We start from the raw sequence: 16783 nt of genomic DNA on the forward strand, positions 1-16783 counted from the left end.
CCTCAAGAATACTGCCGTATTAGAAGTGTTCGCGGAATTTAAAATGGGACTAAATCAAGGTGGACCTGGAATATTATGGGATGCTAAGACAAAATGCCAAAATGGCCAGTAAGGATGTTACTGTAAAATGTGTAGAAGGTGTGTTTTTCTTGTTTTAGGGAGGTGGCTGGTCCTAAAATCAGCCACATTAAGATGAGGAAATGCTGTAATGCAGCTGTTTGTTTAGCTGTACTCTATGCCTTTACGTGTGTTTATTATTTATTTTAGGATATGATGTACAGTACCAGTAGATATTAGTCGGGTGTTTTGACTTTCATTTGCCACTAGATGGGGCTCAGTAACTGTTTAAGATCATCACCAGCATTACAGGATTCTTCGAGTGCATTGGTGGCTGCTCAATCTACCTGAAATCTGTCTGGCAGCTTCACTTTTTCTATAACTTCTGTGTGTTTGCAATTAAAAAATGACATTTAAATACAACTTTTTTTACTTCTTTGACTGAATACCAACACATGCTGTCAGGTTTTGCTGTTTTCTCAGTGCAAATGTAGATTTACATGCAAGATTAGACCATAGGTGAGACTGAAGTGCCATCTAGTGGTTGGAGAGAGCCGGCACACTTTGTTAAAACTACGTCGGTATTTTATTTGTTTACCGTTTATTTCATATATATATTACAAAGTGATGTATATTTTGTATAATTTCTTAAGTATTTCTGGTGTTAATAACGTGAGCATAGGTCAACTGTGTAATCAGATCTGTGTTTAAAGTAATAGATTTGACCGTTGTCTAGTCGTTCAGGACTTCCGGTTCAGACGGCTAGCAATTAGCCGCTAGCGTTAGCCTAAACTGTGTTTACAGTAGTTAAAACTTCGGTTTGCGGTTGATAAATGGGCGCACCTTCAACGCTGTTGGTAAAGTAAATTATGCTCGTCATAGTCGATAACATTAGGGCCGACTGCTGGACTCAAAAGTATGTTAATTTGGTACGGATAGGCGGTTTTGTCTGCTATAATAACACTACGGGGGACTACCGGAAATAACCCGGAAGTTATTGGGTTTTCTCTGCGTTGCAACGTTAGGTGATCTCTGCGCATGTGCGGGTCTGTGGTTTTCAGTCCGTGAAAGCATTTTGCCGTGTCTGGATGGTCCGTTGTGTGAGTAGTCGTTATTGTTAGATAAAACTTTCGTCATTGGCGTAAATAAGCCATTGATACACTCAAATTGTAGAAGATTCACAGTTGATCTTATGTACATCGTTTAACATGTCTATTCTTTTTCTTTTCTTCTTATACAGTATATTACCTACTGCTACCAGTATTGCTACTACTACCACCTAGCTTGCCAGCTAAAGGCTAAACAGCCTGTGAGGAACACGGGTCGGTCTTAGTGGAACTTTAGGACTGTGCAAAGTATAGTTAGTGTGTGTATGTATGTGTATGAGTGTGAGTAGTGAAATAAATGACAAAAAGATAATTTGTTGTTTATTGATTATTGCAATATTAGTAGTGGTTGAGTGATTTCACCGTGTATCCAGAACAGCAAAGTACCCTATGCGGGGGGATATGATAGGCTATTTGGATTTAGTTTATTAAATTCCGCACAGTAATATAACAGTAGTGGCCCGGTAAAGCCACAATAGTTATAAAAGACCGACCCGTGCGTCGTGGTCAGACCCGTGGTTCGTGTGCTGACCAGGGTGAAGCAAGGCCAGGTCGACGCCGGGTCATCGTGGAGGGCCGACTTCGGAAAAGCGACCAGCTCCACAGCTTGAAGCAAGCAACCCATCGTCAAAGCTCCATCAACAAAGCCACACCACCATCAACAAAGCCCCACCACAAGACGTGCATGGTCATAAGTAACCTCTTCACAAGTTGTCTGTGTCTGTGCCTGAACTGTGTGCTCATAAGTTTCACCATCACAAGCTAAAGCTAACAAAGAACTGTGTGCATACCTGCTATTGAAGAGCGACCCCTTATGCTAAGCTAAACGTAAACCGGCCTCCAGTGAAGCGGCCATTTTCCCCATATTGAAGGCATCACAAACTTTTCATCATGGCCCCAACAATAGAGGACTTGAAGAGAAACCGCACAAGTGCGCAACGAGAGTTCACAAAGAGACTCAACAAGATAATTGATAGCATTGATTTATTCACTGGTGATGAGCTAATAAGTGAACAGAGAGCACTTAAGTCTGCTTATGACACTTTATGGGGAATTACGGAGGATTACACAGCAGCTTTAGAAGATGGAGAAGAATTAGATACCAAAGAGGTGGGTGATGTTAATACCAAATGGGCGAGCTGTCGCACAAAATACAGAGACGCTATGCAGAAACTGCAAGATTTGGTATGGAAGGACAATGTTTCTGACCATTTTGAAAATGCAAAAGTCAGACTAACAGGAGAATTTGATAAAGCCAAAGACTTTGCAAATAGCGACGTAACGTCTCATCAATATGAAGAGGTGTGTGGGGCTTTGGACTTTGCTATAACAGAAATTGAGGGGCTAGTGGAAAAGTGGGCCCCCTTTGTCCCCAAGAGCGAAGGTAATGTGCTGCGAGGGTGCTACAAAGACAAAGACCGTGAAGTAAAAGAGGTCATCAGAAAATTACGTCGCCGTGTATGTGACACAGAGGACGACGAGGACAGAACCTCTACTACCAGCCCAAGCAAAACACCTGTCATCGGAGAGGGGTCAGGTGAGAGGATTCTCCAGACCAGTAACACAGTGGACAGCGGGGCATGTGTGTCTACGGGTCGTCCACCGATACCGACGCTGGAGGAGATGAATGCAGGTCAAAGAGCTCGTTTACGCGCGCTAGATGACAGCGGCGGTGAGGCTGCAGCAAAGAGGGACGTGACGCATGCTGCGCATGCTGCGGTGGTGCCACGACTAGCTCTAGCGCCCCTGAGCCTCCCAAGATTCAGTGGAGATAGGAGAACGTATTTCCGCTGGAAAGAGAATTGGCTTGAGTTACAAGCTATGGCAGAGCCATCGGGCTCACTCAAGCTAATGCTATTTCACTTGCTAGATAGTCTGGATAAAGCAGTGAAAGACGAACTGAGACTGCATTATTGTCGTGATGCAGCGGATGTTTTCCGAGCGTTAGAAAATCGGTACGGTAACGTTTCACAAATTGTCAATGACATTATAATGGAACTGCAAGAGTTGCCAGCTGTACGTGGTAACCAACCAAGAGAGACATTGCAGCTTATCCAAGCAGTGGAGAGAGCTGTAATTGACCTCACTGACTTGCAGAGTGAAGACGCAATAAACAATCAGTTGGTGGTCCACGCACTTGAAAGTAAGCTACCGTACGAGATGCAGCAACGGTGGCTGCTATTTCGCTGCGACCCAAGGAATGGGGTGACCGCACGAAATCGGTTTAACAGACTGTTGGAATTTCTTAGAGACCAGACTACTGTATTGATGGAGGCTGAGCAGCTTCAGACCAGGCGGGCTGGCTCTAGCAGAATGAACGACTCACAGTACCGCAACAGGCCGAATGAGCAGCCAGGAAGCAAAGCGCAGGATAGGCGTGCATCTACAAGAGCAACAGTAAGCGGTGAGAAGAGCAACCCGTCGCAAGGCTCTTGTGAAGTATGCAGCGAAACTGGACATGCAGGGCAGCTCTATCGATGTAGCACTTTCAGAAAGGCCAGTGCATCTGAGAGGAGGGCTCAGGTAAAGAAGATAAAGGGATGCTTTAAGTGCCTGAATCCTCACGATGGACCTTGCAAAAGGAACTTTTTGTGCAAGAATTTTGAATGCAAAAAGGGCGAAGCGGTAGTGGATCACCATTACTTATTGTGCCTTAAAACCCCTAAAGACACTGCAGTAAAGGACAAACCCAGTGGGAATGGTGCTAAATGGGGGGCTAAGGAGGAAGTAAAAAGAGAGCATATTGGTCCCACGGCACAGATGGAGGCTAAGTTTGCTAAGCTAGGCCTCTCTGAAGAGCAACTAGCTGGTGTTCGTGAAGCTTGTACAAACAAGATATCCTCCACGGTGTGTGCAGGCATGGAAGAGTCGGCAGAGCTACCAGCTCTCATGATGCTGGTTGAGGCCACAACCAGGCGTGGGGAAGGATGGGCGCACTAATTGATCTCGCCTCTGACACGAATTACATAACCCACGAAGCAGCAAAGCGGCTGGAACTGAAAGGGGAGCCCGTCGCACTAGTTGTGCATGGCGTTGGTGGGATGGAAGTCAAGGTGGAGACAAGCAAGTATCGTGTGTGCCTGAAAGTGAGAAAGGATGGCGACCCTCTTCCTCAAAGTCACGAAATAACCTGCTATGGCCTGGAAGAGATTGCCAGAATTGACTGTGTCGTTGACCCCAGACGGTTGGCTAAGATTTTCCCGGGTGTTGAGCCGGGGGAGTTGAGGCGCCCTAACAAAATCGAACTGCTCATCAGCGCCCGAGAGGGTCGTCTCGCCCCTCAATGCATGAGGCGGTGTGGTGACTTAGTGCTGTGGGACGGACCTCTTGGGAAGATTGTGAGTGGAGTGCATCCTGAGCTGTCAGAGAGCAGTGAAATGACAGCGAGGCCAGCGTTGACTCACTTCGCTTTGTCCATGAGGAGTGAGGCTGTGAAAATTGACATTATTCAAGGCCGATCCGGGCAGGGCAACGTGGAGGTCAAGACAGCGGCTTCCTGTAACGCTGACATCTTGAAATGGCTTCATTGGGACAGCATCGGGGCTCCTTGTGATCCCATTTGTGGAGGTTGCAGATGTGGGAAATGTGCGCCTGGCGGTAAAGAAATGTCTCTTTCAGATGAGAGAGAACTTGAAATAATCAAGAAAGGCCTGACCTTCAAGACCAGCGATGCGCACAGCGACAAGCCTCACTGGGATGCGAGCTACCCGTGGAAAGAAGACCCTACTAGCCTGCCAAACAATCGCAAGGCTGTAGAGGCCACATTCCTTAAGTCTGAGATGCGTCTTGGACGGGACCCTATGTGGCAAAGGGCATATGCGTTTCAGATGCACGACATGCTCAAGAGAGGGGCTGCAGTCAAGCTATCAAAGACTGAGATGGACAGTTGGAGCGGGGCTGTTTGGTATGTTAACCACCTTATGGCGCCCAACCCACATTCCAGTTCCACGCCAGTGAGGATTGTTTGGGACAGCAGTCAGGAGTACCGGGGGGTGAGCATGAACGGCATCCTGCTCAAAGGACCGGATGTTCTGAACCCCATCCGTGCAGTGCTGCTGCGCTTCCGGGAGGGGGAGTATGCTGCCATCGGAGACATATCAAAAATGTATAACTCCGTCTGGTTAGAAGAGCAGGAAGTGCACCTGCACAGGTTCCTGTGGAGAGACTCGCCGGACGACGAGATCGGGGAGTATGCAGTGGTGCGAGTAAATATGGGAGACAAGCCAGCCGGTTGTATCGCGCAGGTGGCCATGCGGGAGACAGCCAGCTTGCCCCAGTTCGTTGACATGGTGGATGAAAGAAGCGCTATTGTGGACTGCTCTTATGTCGATGACATCCTGATTTCCCACAACGATCCCAAGAAACTAGGAGAAATCCTGGCAGGGGTTGAGGCTATACTAGCAACCGGAGGGTTTCACCTTAAGCCATGGGTGAAATCTGGTCAAAGTGGGAGGGATGGAGCTGAATCCACCAAAGCAGAGACTATTGTCTTGCCGAACCAGATGCGTGAGGAGGATAATAAAGCTCTAGGAGTTGGCTATCATGTCACAGAAGACAAACTCTTCCTGATGGTGGCAATCAACTTCTCCACCAGGAAGAGGAAAATGCGCACAGAGTCTGACCTCACTTTGGAGGAGGTTAAGAAGAAGACACCGAATCCTCTGACTCGCCGCATGTTGTTGAGTCAGGTGGCCAGTCTTTACGATCCCATCGGCCTAGCAACGCCCCTGAAACAGAAAGGCGTCATTCTTGTGAGAAGAGCGTTTCAGGAAGCTGGGACTTTGACCAAAGACACATGGGACCAGCCGTTGTCTGACAACCTTCGCGGGCAAGCAGTCGAGCTTTTTGAGGAGTACACCGGACTGAGCACCATCACGTTCCCCAGGAGCATTACACCGTCCGGCTGGATGGGTAAGCCCTGGGGAATAACCTTCTCCGACGGTAGTTCAGAAGCATATGGAGCAGTGCTTTATTTGCGCTGGGACACTACAAGTGGTGTCGCAACTCGTCTGGTCGAATCCAAGGCCAAGTTAGCTCCTTTAGATCAGAAGGGCGACTGCGTGAAGGCAGAGATTTGCGGGGCTGTTATTGCCGCCCGGCTGAAGATGTTCATGTTGAAACATGGTCGGCTGGAGGTGGAGAGATGGTTCCATTTTGTCGATAGCCAGACGGTTCTGGGCGCTATCCAAAGGGACAGTTATGGTTTCCAGACCTTTTTTGCTAACCGGATTGGAGAAATCCAAAAGGCTGGACCTACCACTGACTGGTGGTGGATTCCCGGGACGGAGAATATAGCCGATCTGGTCGCGAGGGGGTGTTCTCCTGAGCAACTAAGTGGTGTCTCCCTCTGGCAGAATGGACCCGGGTTTCTGGCCAAACCAACGGAAGAATGGCCCATGAAGTCCGCTGCTGACGTCGCTGCTGGGTCTAGAGAGTTAGTGAGCGCGATGCAAAGGAAGGCGTTCACTGCCGTTCTGACGAGAGCCCAGGCAAGGCTCCGGGCGTCATCGCCGGTTGGTGATGCAACATCGCCGCCAGTCGGTGTTGGGACGTCTTCGCCGGTCAATGATGGAGGGTCAGCTGTCGTCAACACTGTAGCTGCAGGGCCTACGAAAGCACCTGATGATGGAACAAAGGAGCTGTGGGGGTCTGCTCTTGTGAGTCAAGTGGATTTAGCGAGACACCACTCTTTGTCGAAACTCTGTGGAGCTGTGAGCTATGTCCGCAGGTTAGTTCACATCTGGCGGCGTAGCAGGCCCGGCAATCGAGTACAGTGGGAGGCGGTACCGTCTGTTGAGGAGCGTGAAGCTGCGCTCTTGGATTTATGCCTTGCTGCTCAAGAAGGAGTGTCTTTCCCTACAACAACACTGAACAGACTGGTTGTGAGAAGGGACGAGGCGACCGGTCTGTTGATGTGTTACGGCCGTGTTCAGTCCGTAGGTGAAGATAGCCGGGGCGTCCCACTAATTCCATATGGTGAACGGATCGGCACGCTGCTTTGTGAAGAGGCTCATCGCGCCAACCACGAGGGTGTGGCTGGTACTCTTCTGAGGATGAGGAAGAAGGCCTGGGTGGTGCAGGGGTCGAGAGTCGCTCACAAAGTCATTGACTCGTGCCTGCATTGCCGGAAGAGGAGGGCCAAGTTCTCTACTCAAGTGATGGGCGCTCTGCCAACTGAGCGAACGAGTCCTGCAGCGCCCTTTGAGTATACAGCGTTGGACTTATTCGGCCCATACACTGTCAGGGACGTGGTGAAGCGACGCACTAAAAGGAAGGTCTGGGGCGTTGTCTTCAGCTGCATGGCCTCTCGAGCTGTCCACGCAGACCTAGTGACTGACCTTTCCACAGAAGGGTTTCTGCAGACATATCACCGATTCACTGCACTGAGGGGTCATCCGCGAAAGCTGTGGTCCGACTCAGGGACAAATTTTGTAGGGGCCAAGCCGGCGCTAGGAGACCTCTGCAAGTTTCTGGCCGACATTGACCAGGAGGTCATTCAAAGAAAGGCAGCCGTGGCTGGGACTGACTGGGCATGGGAATTCAGTCCAGCAGATTCCCCACATCGAAACGGGGCGGCGGAAGCTGCTGTCCGCGTTCTAAAAAGGGCATTAAGCAGCGTCGGAGAGAATGAAGATATGTCTGCGTTGGAGTTCCAGACTGTGCTCTACCTCGCTGCTAATCTTGCAAATGAAAGGCCGATTGGAGCCAGAGCACAAGTCCAAGAAGAGACTGTGGACATTATCACCCCTAACTCGTTGCTGATGGGGCGGGTAGGGCCCAGGGGAGATGTCCTGGGTTTTAACTACCCCTCCTATCCCTTTTGTCGGCTTCGGGCAGTCCAGCTCGAGGTGGACAAGTTCTGGGGGCGATGGAGCCAGTTGGCAGGTCCTCACCTGTTCATTCGGGAGAAGTGGCACGTTCCAGTCCGGAACGTCGCTGTTGGTGACCTGGTGTGGGTGGCGGACCAAAACGCCCTCAGGGGGCGTTTCCGACTGGGTCGTGTGGTGGAAACGTATCCAGACAGCCAGGGTATTGTCAGGGACGTCAAGGTACGGACCTGTCCTAGTCTGCCCATCAGTTGGTCCCAGGTGAAGAAGGACGGAGTGTCGTGGCCGTCTACTTTCCTTCATCGGGACGTGCGAAGGCTTGTGGTCCTGATCCCGATTGAGGACCAAAAGTAATCTAGAGTCTTTGGTTATTACCCGAAACGGACTATGGGACTGTGGGGGTTTTGATTTGTTTCTATTCATGGCATTGGATTGTTTGTCTATTTGATGTATTCACAAGCACCTTGTGTAGTGAGTTCTACATCTGGAGGACATGTTTATTATCTGCGTGTGATTAACTTTTGCTAAGTGTTGTGTGGTCTCTTCGGTTTACCAAACCTATAGCCCAAGTGGGAGGTGTCAGGTTTTGCTGTTTTCTCAGTGCAAATGTAGATTTACATGCAAGATTAGACCATAGGTGAGACTGAAGTGCCATCTAGTGGTTGGAGAGAGCCGGCACACTTTGTTAAAACTACGTCGGTATTTTATTTGTTTACCGTTTATTTCATATATATATTACAAAGTGATGTATATTTTGTATAATTTCTTAAGTATTTCTGGTGTTAATAACGTGAGCATAGGTCAACTGTGTAATCAGATCTGTGTTTAAAGTAATAGATTTGACCGTTGTCTAGTCGTTCAGGACTTCCGGTTCAGACGGCTAGCAATTAGCCGCTAGCGTTAGCCTAAACTGTGTTTACAGTAGTTAAAACTTCGGTTTGCGGTTGATAAATGGGCGCACCTTCAACGCTGTTGGTAAAGTAAATTATGCTCGTCATAGTCGATAACATTAGGGCCGACTGCTGGACTCAAAAGTATGTTAATTTGGTACGGATAGGCGGTTTTGTCTGCTATAATAACACTACGGGGGACTACCGGAAATAACCCGGAAGTTATTGGGTTTTCTCTGCGTTGCAACGTTAGGTGATCTCTGCGCATGTGCGGGTCTGTGGTTTTCAGTCCGTGAAAGCATTTTGCCGTGTCTGGATGGTCCGTTGTGTGAGTAGTCGTTATTGTTAGATAAAACTTTCGTCATTGGCGTAAATAAGCCATTGATACACTCAAATTGTAGAAGATTCACAGTTGATCTTATGTACATCGTTTAACATGTCTATTCTTTTTCTTTTCTTCTTATACAGTATATTACCTACTGCTACCAGTATTGCTACTACTACCACCTAGCTTGCCAGCTAAAGGCTAAACAGCCTGTGAGGAACACGGGTCGGTCTTAGTGGAACTTTAGGACTGTGCAAAGTATAGTTAGTGTGTGTATGTATGTGTATGAGTGTGAGTAGTGAAATAAATGACAAAAAGATAATTTGTTGTTTATTGATTATTGCAATATTAGTAGTGGTTGAGTGATTTCACCGTGTATCCAGAACAGCAAAGTACCCTATGCGGGGGGATATGATAGGCTATTTGGATTTAGTTTATTAAATTCCGCACACATGCACTGCCAATGGTTTTTTGCTACAGTAGTAGCCTCCTTGTGCTTCTTCTGCTGTGGTCATTAACAACCGTTGAAATAAATTGTTCCTATGATCTGCGCCAAACTGACTTACCGTAGGATCAAAGATGCCTCGCTTTAGTGGATAGCAAGAAAAATAAGCAGTGTCATTACTTCATGAGCACCTGGGGCTCAGCCAGGATGGGGTCTCAATTAGTGGTGGAGCAGCATCCAGCTCACATGATGGATGGTGCTTTTAGTGTTGGTATTGGGTGGTTATCAGTTAATCTGCTGTAAAGGATACCAAAAGACCAGTAGCGTGTTGGTCAGCTAGATAAATGCAGCCAGACAAATTTTCCAGTCTTCAGATCTTTCCGCTTTATGGTTTTTGGGGTTTAGTCCATAATAGAACTGTTTGGAAATGCAGGGATGTTAAGGATAGATGGGTACGATTCACTCAAAACGTTTGATCCATCTCCTCCATATGAGCAGTTCATTTTCTAGTGAAATATAATCTTTTATAGATCTGTAATTTGTTTGGAGTAGGTGTAACTGTTTTTGAATGGTAGAGGTCTCATTTAGGAAAGACTTCTATTAATAGTTGTAGTGTATGAAAATGCAAAGGTGCTATATCAAATCTATATCATAGATGATTAGTATTTGGAGTTTGGATGTTTTTCTTGTATAATAGTGTGGCTCGCTTCTCTGTCCTGTGATCTTCTCATTGGATCACATCAAATGACATTCAATCTTTTATGCCATCTTTCAGTTGATACTGTCTACTGCCCTCCACTTTTCCTTGTGGCATTGCACTGGTGTGGGATACCACACAATTATCTCTGTGGCTTTGGCCTCAGGCTTAGCGACCAACTTGGACTCACCTGCTTGCTGCTAATTACATGGCTCTGTTCCCTCTGTGGGATCCGAGTGGATGTTGAAAGATCCACTGTCTTCACATTGGGGAACCCTCACTAACATGATTCCAGGGTTTTGGCCTCTTTTTAAGGCACTGGTCCCCTCATTAACCATGGAGGTCTATGGGACTATTCAGGTGTTGCCAGATTCTTGCTCAGCTATGCAGTGTTGGTGAAAATCGTTTCATGTGCATGTTGGGGTAGGGAGGTTAAATAAGAATCCATGCTTCTCCTTGCACAAATCATGTTTTTCTCTCTTTTTGCATCAACTTAGTGTACATCTACCTCCCATTTCTCTTGCTGCTCTTTTCTCTCCCTAAATTTCCCTTTTTTCTCTCCTCCTTTCTCTTTTCTCTGTTTATCTCCCCATCAGACCCAGGAATGATGGCTCGTTCAGTGTGCGCTGTATAAAGGCCTGCCAACCCAATGACATCGGCTGTGCTGTCGACCCCATCCACCTCATCACCCACACCGTCCTCTCTCTGCCCACCTTCAGAGACTTCAGTACACCAGAGGGTCAGACCCCGTCCACCTCATCACCCACACCGTCCTCTCTCTGCCCACCTTCAGAGACTTCAGTACACCAGAGGGTCAGACCCTGTCCACCTCATCAACCACACCATCCTCTCTCTGCCCACCTTCAGACAGTTCAGTACACCAGAGGGTCAGACCCTGTCCACCTCATCAACCACACCGTCCTCTCTCTGCCCACCTTCAGACACTTCATTACACCAGAGGGTCAGACCCCATCCACCTCATCAACCACACCGTCCTCTCTCTGCCCACCTTCAGACACTTCATTACACCAGAGGGTCAGACCCTGTCCACCTCATCAACCACACCGTCCTCTCTCTGCCCACCTTCAGACACTTCAGTACACCAGAGGGTCAGACCCTGTCCACCTCATCACCCACACCATCCTCTCTCTGCCCACCTTAAGACAGTTCAGTACACCAGAGGGTCAGACCTTGTCCACCTCATCAACCACACCGTCCTCTCTCTGCCCACCTTCAGACAGTTCAGTACACCAGAGGGTCAGACCTTGTCCACCTCATCAACCACACCGTCCTCTCTCTGCCCACCTTCAGACACTTCAGTACACCAGAGGGTCAGACCCTGTCCACCTCATCAACCACACCATCCTCTCTCTACCCACCTTCAGACACTTCAGTACACCAGAGGGTCAGACCCTGTCCACCTCATCACCCACACCGTCCTCTCTCTGCCCACCTTCAGACAGTTCAGTACACCAGAGGGTCAGACCCTGTCCACCTCATCAACCACACCGTCCTCTCTCTGCCCACCTTCAGACACTTCGGTACACCAGAGGGTCAGACCCTGTCCACCTCATCAACCACACCGTCCTCTCTCTGCCCACCTTCAGACACTTCAGTACACCAGAGGGGCAGACCCTGTCCACCTCATCAACCACACCGTCCTCTCTCTGCCCACCTTCAGACAGTTCAGTACATCAGAGGGTCAGACCCTGTCCACCTCATCACCCACACCATCCTCTCTCTGCCCACCTTCAGACACTTCAGTACACCAGAGGGTCAGACCCTGTCCACCTCAGCACCCACACCGTCCTCTCTCTGCCCACCTTCAGACAGTTCAGTACACCAGAGGGTCAGACCCTGTCCACCTCATCAACCACACCGTCCTCTCTCTGCCCACCTTCAGACAGTTCAGTACACCAGAGGGTCAGACCCTGTCCACCTCATCACCCACACTATCCTCTCTCTGCCCACCTTCAGACAGTTCAGTACACCAGAGGGTCAGACCCTGTCCACCTCATCACCCACACCATCCTCTCTCTGCCCACCTTCAAACACTTCAGTACACCAGAGGGTCAGACCCTGTCCACCTCAGCACCCACACCGTCCTCTCTCTGCCCACCTTCAGACAGTTTAGTGCACCAGAGGGTCAGACCCTGTCCACTTCATCACCTACACCGTGACCATTTTGCTCGTGACCATGTTCACACTCAGCAGACAGCTCTGTTTGCGTGACGCGGCCAGTCTCCATTTCTCCAAACTGGGACCATGCCGGCCGCATTCTACTGCATGTAGTACAGTTGACTGTCGGCAAGTACCTCATATAACCCCCCACACCAAAAAATCCAAACTATCCCCACAATCAACACCGGCACCGCAAACTAGAAAATGTATATTGGTTTGGGCTGGAGTTAGCAATGATAACCATAGCTTAGCATGAGAGCAGGCTCTACATGAAGGCAGTTCTGCACGTAGCGTCCTCTGCGCTGACCCACGGAGCTTCTCCTGGTCGCAGACCTCTTGGCTACCCGCCAGCTCCATCTCAGCCAGCTCCATCTCAGCCGCTCGGAGTTCTGTTGTGCCGATGCCACTTAATGTGCAAGAAGGACCTCCAACAAGGTCCAGATATACACAGCTACATTATATAAACATGCACTGGCTTCCGTTGAAGGGGAAAAACAGTCAAAGAATCATTAGTTCATTCATGATCTCTGTCAACGTCCACATTCGCTCCTGCTACCGCACAGGCAAACATTTCCCATGCGTTTCCTCCTACGGAGCTCATGTCTCCATTGTCCTCAATCCACCACTCCTGTCTCGCATGCAGGCAAGACCGCCTGGGGAAATGATGTGTCGGCCGCATTTGGCAAGGGCCGCCCTCTCAGCCAGGTCTCAGCCAATCACAGCCCAAACCCCCTGACTCATGGGAATGCTTAGCCAATCACAAAATGGTGACTTTGATTGACAGCCAATCCAAACAATGACCGCTCCAGAATTAACGCGACCGAACATTAACCATTTTAAACTGACATGTAACTGACTGATGACTCATAAATACTATTATATTGTACAGTATTCTGTATCATGTTATTTACCTGACTCAAAAGCAATCACATTTTTCTTAATCATTTATGAGACCATCAGCCTGATATGAAATTAAAAACCAATTCTTCCAACAGAAATAGTTTTCCTGAGGACAATGACGCCGACTAACCCCGCCCCTCTCCCCGGTGCCACCAACGTTTTCTTTGACATCGCGGCTGCAGACGACCAGTTCTCTTTTGACGTGGTGAAGCGATCCCACCATGACATGATTATGGGTAAGAGTTTCATTTAAAACAAGACAGTCAGTGTGTTCATGTATGCACCTTTTATGGAGCTGATTCCTGTGTTTGTGTGTATGCTTGTACATGTTTGTGTGTTGGGTAAATGTATTAGACCAGTGCCTCTTAACCTGGGGGTCTTGACTGAGATAACTTTGGAATGTTGTGAGATAAAGTATGTAATAGGGAAATATATATATATATATATATATATATATATATATATATATATATATATATATATATACGGCTCTCACAAATCAAGCAATCTGATTGGCTCACAGCTGTGGTATGTTTTAGCACAGTGGTTCTCAAATGGGGGTCCGGGGACCCCCAGGGGTCCATGGCACTTTGCAAGGGGGTCCTCGAAAAGATTTCAGGAAAATAAAAGTAAAAACTTTTTTGTGTGTGCAAAAGCTTCATAGTTCAACAAAAATATTTTAAGCTTCAAATCTAAAATGGTTCATGGATTACATTTGAATTCCAAGCCAAAAAGGCTGAGTACACTGTACTAGACATTGCAGTGGCCCTTGAATCCACATTTGCAGTGTAATTTGACCTCTGCTGCTCTGCATGATGCATTATGCCAGGGTTAGAAGTTTCTTTCCCACCATAGTTAAAATGTATGTAGGCTACTCGTGGAACTGCTAGATGCTAAAATCCTTTCACTAAAGGGCATCAATGATTTGTTTGTATATTACATTTTCTGATATCTTTCATTCACTAATCCTAATCTGCGCCGTTCCTCAGGTGTAGTCCGGCAGGTGAAGCCCATCACTGGCCCCAGGGACCTGGTAGTGGAGGTGACCATGAACTACGTCAAATCAGGAGTCATTTCCCACCGCAACATTGTCGTCATCCACGTCTTCATCTCGGAGTTCTGGTTCTGAGCTGTGAAACAGGTTGCCTGTGAGTTAACATTTGGATGAAAAGTCGCATAATTTGGCAATACAACAATGGCCTGGGCAAATGTATTGGTTTTGGTCGAAAGAGTACTAACAAATAGGCCTACAAGTATTGTTACTTGAAAATGGAAATGAAAATTAACTCAAGTACAAGTAAAATGACTTGTCCTCCTGGGGACGACTCAAGTAAGAGTAAAAAAGTAGCCTATATAAAAGTACTAAAGTAAAAGTATATTTGCATTACTTTAAAAATTTGTTATAATTTAATTATTTACCATAATAATTGCATTTCACACATCCAGCACATGTTTGTTACCTGAGCTGAACAGCTCGTTCAGATGCGGCCAAGGAAGCTCAGCTTCGCAATTCTCTCCTGTGACAGACGAGCTAGAGCTGCTAGCAGCAACAATATTAGAATCAGATATATTCATTTTGCTATGGCTATCAGCAGTGTCAAATGAAACTGAGATTTCTGAACTAATGTGACAATGGGGATCATTACAACTTTGTGGATCGTCTACGCCTGTCTAATTAAATTGGCTAGTATTGAGCTTGATTTAATTTAATTGGCCACTGCACTGTAACGAGCCAGTGCCACCAGTTTGGGCGCCCTAAATGTGGAAGTGATTCTGGACCTGTTGGGGAGCAGTCCCAATGTGACCGTGCTGTTGTCATAGTGCGGTGTGCAAAGCAAACATCTGAATTGACTCTGTAACGGAATGTACATTTAAAAGTAGTGAAGTAGAATATCTCTTATTTAAAATACGGTACTTGAGTAAGAGTAAAAGTGGTGTAGAGTATAGCACTATAAAAAAGTACAAATCCTCAAACTACTCAAGTACTTGTAGCCTACTTGTAAATCATTACATTACACATCTGGTTTTAAATACCTGACTTGTTTTACTTGTGTTTGATTTATCTTGCTGGACACGCAACAAACAAAACAGTCTCAAATCTTGATGCATTGTTTGAAAGATAAGATGTCAAGGCAACTTTGTGTTCATTTTTAAGTGTTCACTTCAAGATGTATTGAAGAACCATTTTGCCTGTTTCTGTCCCCTGAAAAAGGATGTGCTGTTTTCAACACATCCATGTTTCTAGTTTGCAACAAGTTTGTGTTAGTTCTCAGCAGAGTAGACATTAATAAAACATATGAACACATTAAGTGATTATTTTGAAAAAGATAAATCCTGTCTTGTTCCTAACTAGATACAGAGATGTGTTTGTTGAAAGTTACACATCTTTCTAAAGAGTGCTATGAAATAATGTCAAACAGCCAATCAACATATCTTTGCTGTCTGTTGTGTTTATTTTGAATCCAGACTTTTTTGTTTTCACTGCCAATATGATGCACTGTTGGTGAACTTGTGGAAATGCTTGATATTTGCTCCATCTGATCGGTTTCTGGAGAATAGATGTCAAATGCTCTTTGTATTTATATTGTGCGAGCTACTGTAACCTGTCCCAATTTCCCCACGGGGATCATTAAAGTCTTTCTGATTCTGATTCTGATTCTGTAATGTATGAACTTGCTTTCAATAACACTGATTATGATTTGAACCATATCTTACTAGTGTACAGTCACATGTGAATAAATATTAACATAGTGTGGCTGATTGTGTCCATGCTTTGCATTATCAAGCATTAGTCCTTAGGCTCCTCTGGTGTTTTGAGTGGAGATACTACTGTAGACTAAAGCAACCATCTTCTAGTTGACATAACTGAGGTTTCCAGAATAACTCAAATCTGATATAGGATGTCCTTTTTTCCCTTCAACCTGACAATTCCCCACCACTTCCAGTTTGTGAAGATATTTCCAGTCATTCCACTCAAAGCATGAATAATGGGAATCCTATACTGGGAATGTTTGGTTCTTTGAATACCTCATCTTAAAGCTGAGAAATTGCTTGAGGTGGATATTTCTTACCATCCGCAATCAACTTTGTTCCACATCGAACCGCCTTTCACCACTGCTTTGCTCTGCATGGCCAATGAAAACACATTAGGAGAAAAACTTTGATCTAAAATATTCCACTGTACATGGAAATCCCAAAGGCTTGTCCTGTGACTTTTGTTGTTGCAGCTGCAACAATTGTCCCACAACTTGTCTGGCTTGATCAATTGATCTTCAGACTTTTAAACATTGCTTTATGAATGGATTTCAGATTTGTGAGTAGTCAAGTGGAAGCAGTTGTAGTGCATGAGAGCTGC

General features: G+C 46.7%; 1 protein-coding gene across 1 annotated transcript in view; it reads left to right on the top strand.

Moving 5' to 3' along the window:
- The window catches only part of LOC310799306 (fibulin-1-like), a gene marked incomplete at its 5' end in the record, with an annotated part of 44855 nt that extends 28771 nt beyond the window's left edge, over nucleotides 1–16084 (top strand). Inside the window, 3 exons of the mRNA XM_083661903.1 lie at nucleotides 10944–11086; nucleotides 13524–13664; nucleotides 14418–16084. Of these exons, the coding sequence (XP_083518029.1) occupies nucleotides 10944–11086; nucleotides 13524–13664; nucleotides 14418–14557 (424 nt within the window). The 3' untranslated portion in view covers nucleotides 14558–16084. The remainder of the gene's footprint in view (nucleotides 1–10943; nucleotides 11087–13523; nucleotides 13665–14417) is intronic.
- Between the last annotated feature and the right edge of the window lie 699 nt (nucleotides 16085–16783).

Source organism: Poromitra crassiceps (genome assembly GCF_964638095.1).
Source record: "Poromitra crassiceps genome assembly, chromosome: 2".
In the NCBI taxonomy this organism is placed as follows: domain Eukaryota; kingdom Metazoa; phylum Chordata; class Actinopteri; order Beryciformes; family Melamphaidae; genus Poromitra; species Poromitra crassiceps.